The sequence below is a fragment of the Cucurbita moschata genome, unplaced genomic scaffold (assembly GCF_002738365.1).
Source record: "Cucurbita moschata cultivar Rifu unplaced genomic scaffold, Cmos_1.0 Cmo_Scf00018, whole genome shotgun sequence".
In the NCBI taxonomy this organism is placed as follows: Eukaryota; Viridiplantae; Streptophyta; class Magnoliopsida; order Cucurbitales; family Cucurbitaceae; genus Cucurbita; species Cucurbita moschata.
Window position 1 is genome coordinate 3524888 of NW_019268534.1, and position 14131 is coordinate 3539018.

The window sequence follows — 14131 nt, forward strand, 5'->3', positions numbered from 1 at the left end:
ATGAAGCTTCCCTATTCCAATTTCAAAGCGACTGGCAACGTGACGACAACAGGCAGTAGCAAAGATAGCGAAGGTCCCTGGAAAAGGAGAAGGAAAAAGAATGAAATGCTCACATTAGTTTGATCTCAAAAATTAATGTAAAATTAATATAATTGAGTGAAGTCAACAAGCTAAATTAGCAATCATTAGCAATAAACATTTGATTACCAAGTCAAAACTTATCATTCATCATCTGTCAGATCAAGCAACAAAACTAGCAGATAAGTTCACTATTTAAATTAAACAAATTCACAACATATATATATATATATATATAGCCCACATCCTTTTATTCCACACGTATTTGTGAAGATTAAAGCTAATGCGGCCATTGACTCCACAAAGTCTACGGCTTCCCATGTGCCCATTCTTTTGTAGTCTTGAGTAAAACTTGGGACGTACAGAAAAAGAAAAGAAAAAAACTTATGCAGTCAAGTTTGTACCTTCAATTCCTATACCAATTGAGTTGCCTCCAATGGTGGAATGGCATTCATTGGACAAACATGGAGATGGTTTTCAATCCTATGAAAGGAAAACATTCAAATGAATATGAATAATACCTCTCCTGCTGCAAGCTGATCAAACCGTATGAATTTCTGTTGTTCACCGCTAAGTTCTTGACAACTGAGAGAAGATAGAAACTTTCCATTATCATCAAGGTTAAAAATTTAATGGAAATATTGTTAGTAAATTTCAGAAGCTCAAATTCCGCAGAGGTCAATTCATAATTGAATGCAAATGATTCTCTACCATAGAACTTGATTCAAATGCATTCATTGGTCTGTCTGTCTTTTTCCCTGATATTTCCCATTATAAAAAAATGTCAAAATCAATGGAAATGGAGGCCCTCTCTAACCTTTCCTACTTAGCAGCTCATAATGAAGAAATTAAGCTTCATCTCTGTATAATATGATTGTCATGATATATAATTTAGTACGAGTTTTAAACTATTCTGCAAAACTAGGCTTACAAAACAACCCAAAACTCGTTGCTAAACGACAGGGTTCCAGTTTCAATTCTTAAATTAATAAAACTATACATATGATTGATGGTAAGTTATTATAGTACCTGGTCAACTTGACTATGTAACGTGCCTTGCATGTCATAGAGACCAGCAGTGGATATTGACCAAGCTGGGTTAAGAGAATCCCTATATTGTTGACTTCCTATTATGATACATTCAACGTAAATGCCTCAAGGCGCTCATAAAGTCGGCTTCTTTCTCAATTCTCATAAACTGATGCAGCAGAAAACAGACCCAAGAAGATGAAGATAATGGAATTATCAGGGTTCCATTCCCTCTTTGGTTTTCTGCTATGTGGTCTAACTCTTCTATTGCTTGTTCAAGCTCAGGATCAGTCAGGTAACAAAGATATCTCTATTTTTAATCTATCTTTCTTCTAATCATCTTTAGAGTTGCATAAAAGAGTTGTAATTTATATTGTTTTCTTGTATGTTTTTCAGGCTTCATTAGTTTAGACTGTGGAACACCAGAGAGTACAAGTTACACCGAAACGACAACCAAGATCAACTACGTTTCTGATGCACCCTTCATAAACAGTGGTGTAAGTGGAAGTGTAGCTTCGATTTATGGAGATACCTACCAAAGGCAAATGAGGAAACTTAGAAGCTTCCCCGAAGGAATCAGAAATTGTTACAATGTAAGCGTTAAAAAGGATACCAAATACTTGATTCGAGCAAATTTCTTGTACGGAAACTACGATGGCCTGAACTTGCTACCGCAGTTTGACCTCTATATTGGGAATAGCTTATGGGAAACGATAAACTTCACCAAAGCTGGCATTGACACTTTCAAAGATCTCATACATGTTACCTCCTCAAAGGAAGTTCACATCTGTCTGATCAATACAGGAAATGGGGTACCATTCATCTCAGCCTTGGAATTTAGACCTTTACTCAACATTACTTATCAAACAGTGTCAGGATCCTTATCACTGTATACTCGATTGGACATTGGTTCCACAAACAATCAAACATACAGGTATTTAAGCACTAACTTCGCAAACAAATTTACTGTTAATCAATAGAGCATATGCTTTAACAAGTAAGATGGTGCGATAATATTTTGTTTCTTGTTTACTCTCTCTTAAGGTTCCCTTTTGATGTTTATGATCGCCTCTGGTCACCATTTAACTTCAATGAGTGGACACAAGTGAGCACCAATCAAACTGTAGATGCTACTGATCACAACAATCACCAACCGCCCTCCGTTGTCATGAAAACTGCTTCCACCCCAATAAATGCAAGCAAACCACTGGAAATTTGGTGGGATACCGTAGATTCATCTCAATATTATGTATTTATCCACTTTGCTGAAGTTGTGGAGCTTAGGGGCAACCAGAGTAGAGGATTCAATATCATGCACAATGGGGATCATTTTTATGGACCTCTAATTCCAAGTTATTTATCCACACTGACCGTTTACAGTCGAGAACAATTGGATGCAGCAGATAGACATACATTTTCTTTAGTTCCAATTGAGAATGCAACACTTCCTCCAATCATTAATGCTTTCGAGATATATACAGTGAAGGATATATCAGAGTTAGCATCAGATAAAGGAGATGGTGGGTATCCTTCTTCAGATGCACTTTGTGATTTACTTTGTCAGAGTTAATGAGTTTTAATTCGTCTACTTCTTTGGATAAATAGTGGATGCAATTACCAATATCAAGTCAACCTATGGGGTAAAGAAGGATTGGCAAGGAGATCCATGTGTGCCGATGAGATACCCCTGGAGTGGGTTAAATTGTAGCAATGAAGCTGCACCAAGAATCACATCCTTGTAAGTTCAAGCCTTTTATGAAGCTTGATTTTTTCTTAAATGTATGAATCAAATGAATTCATGAGAAGGGTGAATTTTGTGAACAGGAACTTGTCTACAAGTGGACTGAATGGTGAAATATCTTCTTACATATCCAGTCTAACAATGTTGCAAACTTTGTAAGTGTCTTTCCAATAAGCTGGATTTGTTCGGAAAATAAATACTAATCTACTGCATTTGTTTCTTTAGGGACTTGTCAAACAATAATTTGACAGGGAAGGTGCCTGATTTCCTGTCTAGTTTGTTGCACCTCAAAATTCTGTAAGTTATATGGAAAAACAAATATGAAGCTCAACTTGAGCCAGAACACAATTGAGATATTGTTGTCCCTATTTGCAGGAACCTAGGTAACAATAACCTCTCAGGTCCAATACCGGCTGATCTTTTGAAAAGATCCAATGATGGCTCACTATCATTAAGGTCAGTTTGATGAAGAGAAAAGAACTGAAATTATAATTTTGCATCTTTGACTTGTTATGCTTCATATATTATGGCATTTTTCCTGGAAACTGAAAATTTTCCAAAGTCACAATCTAAGTCGAACTTATCTAGCCATGAATGGTACCGATTTCAGTGTGGGAGGAAACCAAAATCTCGATGCATGTACATCAGATCCATGTCCAAAGAATGAAAAGAAAAACAACATCATCATTCCAATTGTAGCATCAATTGGCGGAGTCCTAGTTATCGTCACAATTGGTGCAATAACCTTTTGGATCATCAAATCTCGAAAGAAACCACAAGGTAAAAATGTTGTCTCAGTAGTGGATAAGTCAGAAACCAACAGTCAATTTGGTAATTCATTGGAGGTGAGAAGACAACAATTTACATATTCTGAGGTGGTGAAAATGACCAACAATTTCACAAGAGTTCTGGGTAAAGGAGGTTTTGGGGAGGTCTATTATGGTGTCATTGACGACATTCAAGTGGCAGTGAAGATGTTGTCTTTGTCATCATCACAAGGGTATCGGCAATTTCAAGCAGAGGCATGCTACCCTGAATCCATAATTTCAATTCTGAGTTTACTAATTCGCTAACAACTTTACATTAAACTTAACATGATAACTCCAAAAATGCAGGTTACCCTTCTTATGAGAGTTCACCATAGAAACTTGACAAGCCTTGTTGGATATTTGAATGAAGGAAACCACCTGGGCCTCATTTACGAGTACATGGCCAATGGAGATTTAGCAGAACACCTTTCAGGTAAACTCAATGATAATGAGCTTCACAATACTACTTACAAGATTAATCTAAATCTAACCCTTTTGTAAAGACAGAGAGTTTATCTTTCTTTTGTTTTTGTTTCACTTGTAAGCAGAGAGGAGTCCAAGTATCCTAAGCTGGGAAGATAGACTTCGAATAGCAATGGATGCAGCTCAAGGTGAAAAAACTAGACCAATTAGATCAGTAATTTAATCATTTCTACAAACAAATGTATCTCCCTAAACAAAGTAAAAAGCTAACATTTTGATTATACGAAAATTACAGGACTGGAGTACCTGCATTACGGTTGTAAGCCACCAATAGTTCACAGAGATGTGAAAACAACAAACATCTTGTTGACAGATAATTTCCAAGGCAAACTTGCCGATTTCGGTCTTTCCAAAAGCTTTCCCATAGATGGCAACACCCACATGTCCACGGTTGTCGCTGGCACACCTGGTTACCTCGATCCAGAGTAAGTACTAGTTTTAAGCGTCATCAATTTCATTGCTTTGTTTTTCTTTTATTTTCCCTGATAAACAACCAAATTTATTGAGAAAAATAAAATAGAATACCAAGGACGTACAAAAAAGCAACCAACAAAAGAAGTTCAAATAACTACAAAGAAAAGATTCAATCCAAAAGAATAATCCCTAGTTGATAACTACAAAAAGACTTAGCTACAGGAGTCACAACGAAGCATTAAACCAAACAACCCCCCACAACTCCCCCTCAGACCTGCAGCTCCTCAAAAAAAGCCTATAATTCCCCTCAAACCATATTTCCCAAAGAATGCCAAAGAAACAAGTATACCCAAGTAGTTTTACCCTTCTCCCTAAAAGGACATTCAACAAAATCTCCCCGATTATATCCCAGCAAACCCTGCTCCAACATGATTCCTTTTCTTAACATGCAATTTAAACAAAACCCCAATCAATTGCAACAAAAACTCGACTAAACAGATTTAATGGCTTTTCTCTCAGGTACTACGTATCAAACAGACTAACAGAGAAAAGCGATGTATACAGCTTTGGGATAGCTCTATTAGAGATAATCAGTTGCAAACCAGTAATATCAAGAACCGGAGTTACACCACATATAGCTAAATGGGCTACATCTTTGCTGGCACAAGGAGATATTCAGAGCATTGTTGATCCAAGATTACAAGGTCAATATGACACTAACTCTGTTTGGAAGACGGCGGAAGTGGCAATGGCTTGTGTAGCGGCAAATTCCAGTAGAAGGCCAACGATGAACGACGTTGTGGCAGAACTCAAAGATTGCTTAGCCATGGAATTGAGTCGAAAGATTGAGAATCGTTCGCTTGTTTCAATAAATTCCATCCAATCGAGGCCCATCTCCACTGTGGGGTTCAGTGGTACCGATTCTGGTCCCATGGCGAGGTGAATATCGAATTCTCCAGCTTGAAAATATCGATCATTTCTCTAAGGAGATTTGTACTGTATTTGTTATCAAACCATCTTTGTAACTTTTTTTTGGCAGTCGCACAACAAAACTTGGTGATTGTTTTCTTTTCTTCGTACTTCCTAAAACTGGTTGATGTATTTTGATTTTGAATAAGAGCTTAATTTATTTCAAAAAAATTTAGAATTTTATTCTTATAATCTACCCATTTAATTTTTAAATTTTTTGAATTTGTCAAGGATATACAAAATTAAAAACTTTAAAAACCTTTTAAATGTTAGAACTTACAAACCAAATATCTTAGAAGTCATTTATTAAACTTACTACTTAACATCTTTTTAGTTTAAGAATTGCCAAATTTGAGGATCGAACCATAAACTTTAGTGAATGATCTGTGCATTATCTATTGAGTTTGGTTCATCAACAAATAACTTGATATATTCACGTTGTTAAGTTAGACAACTTAGAAATGAATTTGTAAAAATGGTATGGGTATGGAAGAGGCATGGGGATCAAGATTGCATAATGTTGCCAACAACATTAATGTCGTTAGTGTCGTTGACATTCTTTCAGTCAATTGTTAGACCAGTCAACAATGAGCAAATCAAACCTAACCACTTGGGTTTTTCTTCTGTACAATTATAAGAACGTAAGCCAACTTTTTATAATCACTCTGAATGCACGTATTTATTTATTTTAATCACTTTTGATGTAATGAAACTCATATATACTATATGTAATCATGCATCAATGAAGCGTCTTGTTCATCTTTATTTCAATAAGTTAGTTCTAACACTTTGTTAGTTTTAATACTTGTTTCTCACTCCTGTTCTCTTTTGTTGTTTCTCCCTTTTTAATACTTGTTTCTCACTCCTTTTCTCTCTCTCGTTGTTGCTCCTTTTCTCGTTTTTCCCCTCTTTCCTTTCCCTCTTTCTTCTCGTAACGACAACATTTAATTCCACTTCGTTGTCATTTCAAATCTAAGCAAAGAGGAGGGATGGCTACAGACATCTAGAGGTAAAAGAAAAGTTGCTACCGGATTCCATTGCCTAAATCCACTGCGATTATCTTAGGACTTATTCTTTTGACTCTATAACTCAAAATGTGAAATTTTTGTTGAAGGGTCACTTATAGATATATGTATGAATAGATACATGTGTTGAAGGGTTACTTGTAGATATATGTATGAATACATGAGTTGAAGGGTCACTTATACATACATGTATAAAGACATGTATGAATCGATACACGTAGATTTATGTTCATAATTAATTAGGTGCATGACTTTGGATAATGAATGATATTGGGGAATGCCCTAAATTACCTATATATGGACCCCAAAAGGATTCATCTTATATGCTAATGAACTAAATGATTTTATTTTTTCAGATACTTGTCAAATAATAGCTTATCAGGAAAAATACCTGGTTTCTTGGCCAATATGACAAGCCTCAAGTCATGTAAGATGCTTGGATTGGACAAATTTTTGTGGGGAAATCTGATAGACCACAGAAATATGATATATTTCTGACCCATTGCAGAAAATTAGACAAAAACCACCTCACAGGTCCACTTCCACCTGAACTCCTAAAAAGAGTGAACAATGAATTCGCTTAAATTAAGGTCTGTTCTAATTGGAAATATCCCACAGTATTTTTTACACTGAAAATTATCAAATACTTGAAAAAAAAAACATTGGAAAATATCTTGCATTCAAAAAAAAAAAAAAATCAAACCAGTCTTCTAATGAAATTTTTTTATGACAGTGTGTGTGAGCCTCAGACTCATGCGCAGAGGAGGAGATGAAAAGTTTTGTTGTGCCGGTAGTAGTATCAGTTGGTGGATTGCTTATCATCCTCACAATGGGAGCAGTCATTTTTTGGATCATGAAATAAAGGAACAAGCCACAAGGTCAACCTATAGTCCCAGTCCCACAGGTGAAAGATACCAAATCCAGCAATGACGCATTGGAGGTAAGAAGACACAATTCACCTACTCTAAGATAGTGAGAATGACAGATAATTTTGATCTACATAAATCGTCCCAGTATATCATACTAAATCTATCTGTGCAGGTGAAACTTCTCATGAGAGTTTACCATGGAAACTTGACAAACCTTGTTGGGTATTTGAATGAAAAAGACCACTTTGGACTTATTTACGAGTATATGACCAAGGGTACCTTAGCTAACAAGTTCTTTCAGGTAACTTTTGGGACAAACTATATACCATATACGTGCTACACATGCTCAGCTAATTAGTTAGAAGACTTTTCTCACATGTTCAGCTAACTAGTTAGAAGACTTTTCTCACATGTTAATTCAAGGAGACCCTTTCAATCAATTAATATACGCACACAGAAAGTTCAGTTCTCTTAACCTGGGAAGATAGACTTCAGAGAGGAATAATGCAGCACAAGGTGAGAAAATTCAACAAAATTATAGAATTTACTCGGTCCTTTCAAACAAATAGATTGTTAGAAACGTTCCTTTTGCAGCGTAAAAATGAAATACTAAGCAAATCACGACAAATACAGAGCTGTTCCAGAGATGTCAAAACAACAAACATCTTACTGACAGACAATTTCCAAGCCAAACTTACAGATTTCGGGCTCTCCAAGAGTTTCCAATGATGGTAGCAAGACTCGCATGTCCACAATGGTGGCTGCCACTCCTGGTTACTTCGACCTAGAGTAAGCATCAGTTTCAGTGTCAACCATGAATCAAACCAATTTTCTAAGGAACCAAAAACTCCGTGAATGGCAAAAACCACCAAAAGAAAACAGATACAGATTAAATACAATTCAAATCTTACCTTACATCGCCCTAGTATCTCGAACAGATGAAATACAGTTCTTAATCGTTCTTAATCGTTCTTGATGAAAGGCGCCATTAACTAATTCCTTCTCTAAATTTCTGGTAGCTCCCGAAGTATCGTGTTTATCACGAGATGATTTCAACACTCTCGATAATAAAATTGAAAAATATCAAAATGTAAGGGACTAATTGAAATTTAGTTAATATTAGATATCAAATTAAAAATAATATAAATTAATAATTAACCCGTATTTCAATTTTAACCTATGATTCTATTCGGAAATTCAAGATTTCGAATCCAAATTCAGCACATCACCGTCTCATCATCTATGCGACACAGAATATATTTTTTTATAGTAGTTTTTATTTTTGTCGTGCAAATAAAGTTAGTTATAAGGTAATGTTGAACTATGTTAGGTGTGGACGAAAATTTTCTTTGTTTGAATGATTATAGATTGATTTGTGTTTATTTGTAAATATTTAATATATTTTATTAAGATGGTATTGAATAATTATGATTTATGAAAAAATTAATAAAAAAATAAAAATTAATTTTTGCAACAACTCGACAACCCAACTCGAAAATAGAGAGCTGGGTTACCAATCTAACAAACCCAAAATTATCTTCAACCCAACTCGACCATGTACACCCCTAACTTATTCTTCACATCTATGATCGAGCCAATGAAAAAGAAGGTGCATCTTGTTGGTATAAGTAGTAAGTTTCAATTATTCTAAGTTATTTTTAGCCATCTCATCTTTAAGATCACTCTCGTTCAGATGTGATCCTGATTCATTCATGTACCTCTGATTTACTCAGCGTCACGCAAACTCCAATCAAATCCATTCCGAGTCGAATTCAAAATCTTGTAATAAAAACAAACAAACCTATCAATTTATCAAAACATTAGAACATTTCCCTTTTACTTTGCTTATGATATTTTTTTAAGAAAGCAACTTGGGGCTGCAAATGGAATATAAAAAAAAACAAGTCAATACAAAAGCAAAGAAATGGTCAACTCAATTCCATTGACTTGGACTGTTTCAAACGCACAAAACCTTCATTTTCTGCAACTTTCTCCTGCAAATTCCATCCTTTTCTTCCCATCAAAGACGTTCATTACTGATATGGACAAATAACAGTGTTTTTGGATAGCAATTATGCAGAACATGCAGTTCAATAGATACCCATTCTTTGCCTTGTGGCTATCTCCTTCAGCTTGTGGCTATCACCTCCAAGAGAATATCTAATTTATAGCACCAAATCCTCAAAAGGGTGCTCTGACATGGCTACACTTTTCCAAATTTCTGCATTTTTGGCTCTCCTTGTTCTTATCCAAGCCGATGATCCATCAGGTTCACTTCATTTCTTTCAAAAATTTCCCATTTCAAGCTCTTAAAACGAAGAATTATGATGATTTTCTTGCCCTTTACTGCAGGTTTCATGAGTATTGATTGTGGGTTACCAGCAAATTCAAGCTATATTGATGCTAAAACAGGGCTCAAATATGTCTCTGATGCTGAGTTCATCGATACCGGTGAAATCAAGAACATATCAGCTGAATTCAAGAACAAAACATCAGAGAATCAATTCAGGAATCTAAGAAGCTTTCCTGTCGGAATCAGAAACTGTTACACCATAAGAACACCAAAGAGTGGGAGGAATAGGTACTTGATCCGAGTGAGTTTCATGCATGGAAACTATGATGGTGAAGCACGGCCAACATTTGATCTAGCTCTTGGAGTTGGTTATTGGGATTCAGTTGTTATAAAGAATGGTGATACAAGAGTAACAAAAGAACTGATACATGTCCCTCTGTTGGATTATGTGCAAATATGTCTGATAGATGTTGGAAAAGGAGTGCCTTTTATATCAGCAATAGAGATTAGGACTCTGGATAATAGCACTTATGTAGCGGAATCTGGATCCTTGATGCTTCACGAGCGGCTAGACTATGGTCTAGCAACCAACCGAGCCATAAGGTGAGGCTCGTTCTCCTCGTTGTTTAGTGACTGATTGAAATTGTTTGTGTTGGGTTATGGAGTCTGATGCTTATTTATAGCTTTACTGGTAAATGACATATGAAATAAATAGTTACACTTAGTAGTGCTTTGAAAATGTACTTTTTGCATTATTGGTATTCTCTCTTACTGTACATACCTGAAGTCGTCAATATAAATCTTTAGCCAATATTTCTCCTTGCGGGGTGGATACCGGGCGGTGTGCTAGTGAGGACGTTGGTCCTCAAGGAGGTGGATTTTGAGATCTCACATCGGTTGGAGAGGGGAACGAAGCATTTCTTTATAAGGATGTGGAAACCTCTCTCTTCTCCTTGTGGAGGGGAATTCGGGCGGTGTGACAGTGAGGACGTTAGGCCCCCAAGATTGTGAGATCCCACAATGGCTGGAGAGGGGAACGAAGCGTTCTTTATAAGGGTGTAGAAACCTCTCTCTTCTCCTTGCGGGGTGGACATTGGGCAGTGTGACAGTGAGGACGTTGGGTCCCCAAGAGGGGTGGATTGTGAGATCCCACATCAGTTGGAGAGGGAAACGAAGCATTCTTTATAAGGGTGTGGAAACCTCTCCTAGTAGACGCGTTTTAGAAACTTTGAGAGAAAACCCAAAAAGGACAATATCTGCTAGTGGTAGACTTGGGCTGTTACAAATGGTACAGAACTAAGCACCAGAGTGCAAGGCACTGGTCGGAGTAGGACTAAACCCTCTCCATAGTAGACACGTTTTAGAACCGTGAGACTCACGACAATACGTAACGGGCCAAAGCGGACACTATCTGCTAGTGGACTTGGGATGTTACAAACATTTTCTCTCTTCTATTCTTTGTATCCATCTAGATCGAGTGTGTGCGTTGTTGTGCGATCCTAACAATTTGGTGAGCTTAACTTGCTTCCTGCAACTCTCTTTTCCTCAGGTATCCTAACGATAGTTACGATCGGATATGGTCGCACTCGGCTGCAACTCGCTCGCAAATCATAACATCTTCTAACCATTCGATTATGTCAAATGTATTTGCAGTTCCATCTATTGTCATGGCAACTGCAGTTACACCAAAAAATCCCAATCAGTCCCTGAACTTTACGTGGAATATCGGTAACGAATCGAAGTCCTATATATACATGCACTTCACAGATTTCAAAAAGACAGGAAAAGGGAAGTTTAGAGCTATGAACATCTTCATCAATGGATCATATTGGTATGGACCTTTGGTTCCTGAATATTTATCAGATGTCACACTGTATAGCACTGGTATCATCAATGTTCCAAATGGGGGCAAGCTTGATATCTCCATCCAAAGAAATGATAGCTCAAGCCTTCCACCCATAATCAATGCCATTGAGATATATATACTAAAGCAGTTCCCACAGGTTCAAACAAACCAAGCTGAAAGTATGATTCCTCACAACCTACTATGCATCATATATTTCGATACTCGTGTTCATAACAAGTTCATCATTATCATTCTGATTCATTTTGATACCAGTCGAGGCACTGCTGAACGTAAAATCATCGTACAAATTGACGAAAAACTGGCAAGGAGATCCTTGTTACCCTGAAAAGTACTTATGGGAGGGTCTGAATTGCAGCTACAACAATAGTAGCCGCCCAACAAATATCATATCTCTGTAAGTTCTTATCCATATTCAAAACTGGAAAAACTTGTTAATTTGCTCAAACTTTTCTTTGAAGAAGTTTATGAAATCAGGAACTTATCATTGAATGAATTGGCTGGGGAAATTTCTTCTCATATATCAAATCTTACGATGATTCAATGCCTGTAAGTATCTCATTATCATCATGTTTACCATTCAAGATAGCATATAACAAAGCAATTGATTTGCCTTATTCAGGGATTTGTCCAACAATCATTTGAATGGCACGGTTCCCGAGTTTCTAGCTACACTGCCATTCTTGAGAGTTCTGTAAGTTGCTTGCATCTGATCTAAGTCGTCTTCTGGTAATGAGTTTATTATGACACCATTTTTGTAACGGCCTGGGCCCACCGCTAGCGGATATTGTCCTCTTTGGGCTTACCCTCAAGGTTTTTAAAACGTGTCTGCTAAGGAGAGGTTTTTACACCCTTATAAGAGTTGTTTCGTTCTCCTCCCTAATTGATGTGGGATCTCACAATCCACCCCCCTTTAGGGCCCAGCGTCTTTGCTGACACTCGTTCTTTTCTCCAATCGATTTGGGACCCCCACCAAATCCACCCCCCTTCGGGGCCCAACGTCCTTACTGGCACACCGCCTCGTGTCTACCTCCTTTGGGGAACAACCTCCTCGCTGGCACATCGCCCAATGTCTGGCTCTGATACCATTTGTAATGGTCTAGGCTCACTGCTAGCAGATAATGTCCTCTTTGAGCTTTCCCCTCAAGGTTTTTAAAATACGTCTGCTAGAGGGAGGTTTCCACACCTTTATAAAGGGTGGTGTTTCGTTCTCCTCCCCAACCGATGTGGGATCTCAAAATCCACCCTCCTTCAGGGCCCAACGTCCTTCCTGACACTCGTTCCTTTCTCCAATCGATGTGAGACCCCCACCAAATCCACCCTCCTTCAGAGCCCAGCGTTTTTACTGGCACACCACCACGTGTCTCCCCCCTTCGGGGAATAGCCTCCTCACTAGTACATCGCCCGGTGTCTGGTTTTAATACAATTTTGTAATGGCCCAGGCTCACCGCTAGTAGATATTGTCTTCTTTGGGCTTTCCCTTTCGTGCTTCCCCCTCAAGGTTTTTAAAACACGTCAGCTAGGGAGAGCTTTCCACACCCGTACTTATAAAGGGTGTTCCGTTCTCCTCCCCAACCGATGTAAGATCTCACAATTTTTCATCTGAATTTGTAGAAACCTAGAAAACAATAATCTCTCCGGGATAGTTCCACCAGCACTATTCGAAAGAACAAAGAACAAAACCTTATCATTGAGGTAACAACAACTCAACACGATCCAAACCTTTAGACGTTATGTCACAACAATATTCGGAATCGTCTCACTTCCTGTTATTCATTGTGAAGTGTCGAAGGCAATCCAAATCTTTGCCTATCAGAACCCTGCAATAAAGAGAAGAACAAGAAGTATGTGGTTCCATTAGCAGCATCACTTGGTGGAGTCGCATTAGTATTGTTAACCGGTGGTGCGATCTTTTGGAGCCAAAAACGACGAAAGAAGCGAGGTATTGCACACGTAATGATCTTGTTTTTCATGGTTAGATGCATTCATTTTAACTGTGGGGAGTACTAATTCCTTGTGCAGAAAAGCAGCTCTTTGGAAGTAGCAACCAAGGCAAGACATTACTAATGCCAGTGAATACGAAGTTTAGCTATTCAGAGATTTTGAGTATAACAAACAACTTTGAGAGGGTAATAGGGAAGGGAGGATTTGGAACAGTTTATCATGGTTACTTGCATAGCAGCCAAGTTTCTGTGAAAATGTTGTCCCCTGCATCAGTTCAATGTTACAAGCACTTTCAGGAAGAGGTAAGCAATAGCATATTTAGTTCTTATTATATATGATATATCAGGCAACTGAACAATCATCCTGAATCTTGCTATGGTCACACGCACTAAGCACGTGTTTGAGGGGGGTTTTACGCGTTTAAATGCGCGTCCTAAAACCTAACCTCACCGCTAGCAGATATTGTCCTCTTTGCACTTTTCCTTTCGGGCTTCCCCTCAAGATTTTTAAAACGTGTCTACTAGGGAGAGGTTTCCACACCCTTATAAAGAATGTTTCATTCTCCTCTCCAACCGACGTTGGATCTCACAATCCACCCCCCCCCCCCCCCCCC

The 14131-nt window shown here is 37.8% G+C and overlaps 2 protein-coding genes and 1 long non-coding RNA gene across 6 annotated transcripts in view; 2 read left to right on the forward strand and 1 right to left on the reverse strand.

Annotated features, from left to right (window-relative positions):
* On the reverse strand, window positions 1–8477 carry LOC111456369. 4 transcript variants are annotated; one of them, XR_002712754.1, is made up of 6 exons: window positions 8329–8477; window positions 8116–8249; window positions 6940–7102; window positions 4387–4622; window positions 600–663; window positions 1–77 (listed from the first exon to the last, which is right to left on the reverse strand). It is a non-coding gene; the product is annotated as an uncharacterized LOC111456369 (long non-coding RNA). The 4 variants fall into 4 exon arrangements; XR_002712752.1 differs by having other exon boundaries at window positions 483–663; XR_002712753.1 differs by lacking the exon at window positions 1–77 and having other exon boundaries at window positions 85–663; window positions 8116–8201.
* On the forward strand, window positions 1288–5686 carry LOC111456368 (LRR receptor-like serine/threonine-protein kinase IOS1). Its single transcript, XM_023098202.1, has 12 exons — window positions 1288–1402; window positions 1504–2041; window positions 2152–2627; window positions 2713–2845; window positions 2932–3003; window positions 3074–3145; window positions 3224–3304; window positions 3459–3870; window positions 3964–4090; window positions 4206–4268; window positions 4376–4565; window positions 5074–5686. The coding sequence occupies exons 1-12, from the start codon at window positions 1306–1308 to the stop codon at window positions 5495–5497; spliced, it is 2685 nt and encodes an 894-aa protein (XP_022953970.1). The 5' UTR covers window positions 1288–1305; the 3' UTR covers window positions 5498–5686.
* Window positions 8478–9402: 925 nt separating the features above from the next.
* Window positions 9403–14131, forward strand: part of LOC111456612 (probable LRR receptor-like serine/threonine-protein kinase At1g05700) — a 9344-nt gene continuing 4615 nt past the window's right edge. The window contains exons 1-9 of the mRNA XM_023098568.1: window positions 9403–9686; window positions 9770–10313; window positions 11260–11735; window positions 11830–11971; window positions 12052–12123; window positions 12197–12268; window positions 13189–13269; window positions 13359–13516; window positions 13597–13820. Of these exons, the coding sequence (XP_022954336.1) occupies window positions 9617–9686; window positions 9770–10313; window positions 11260–11735; window positions 11830–11971; window positions 12052–12123; window positions 12197–12268; window positions 13189–13269; window positions 13359–13516; window positions 13597–13820 (1839 nt within the window). The 5' untranslated portion in view covers window positions 9403–9616. The remainder of the gene's footprint in view (window positions 9687–9769; window positions 10314–11259; window positions 11736–11829; window positions 11972–12051; window positions 12124–12196; window positions 12269–13188; window positions 13270–13358; window positions 13517–13596; window positions 13821–14131) is intronic.

Bases quoted from the DNA above. Each gene is read 5' to 3' on its own strand.
- LOC111456368 (XM_023098202.1), top strand. From the start codon at position 1,306: ATGAAGATAATGGAATTATCAGGGTTCCATTCCCTCTTTGGTTTTCTG. The intron at 3,004-3,073 runs GTAAGTGTCTTT...TTGTTTCTTTAG, and splicing joins CTAACAATGTTGCAAACTTT to GGACTTGTCAAACAATAATT. The intron at 4,091-4,205 runs GTAAACTCAATG...ACTTGTAAGCAG, and splicing joins TTTAGCAGAACACCTTTCAG to AGAGGAGTCCAAGTATCCTA.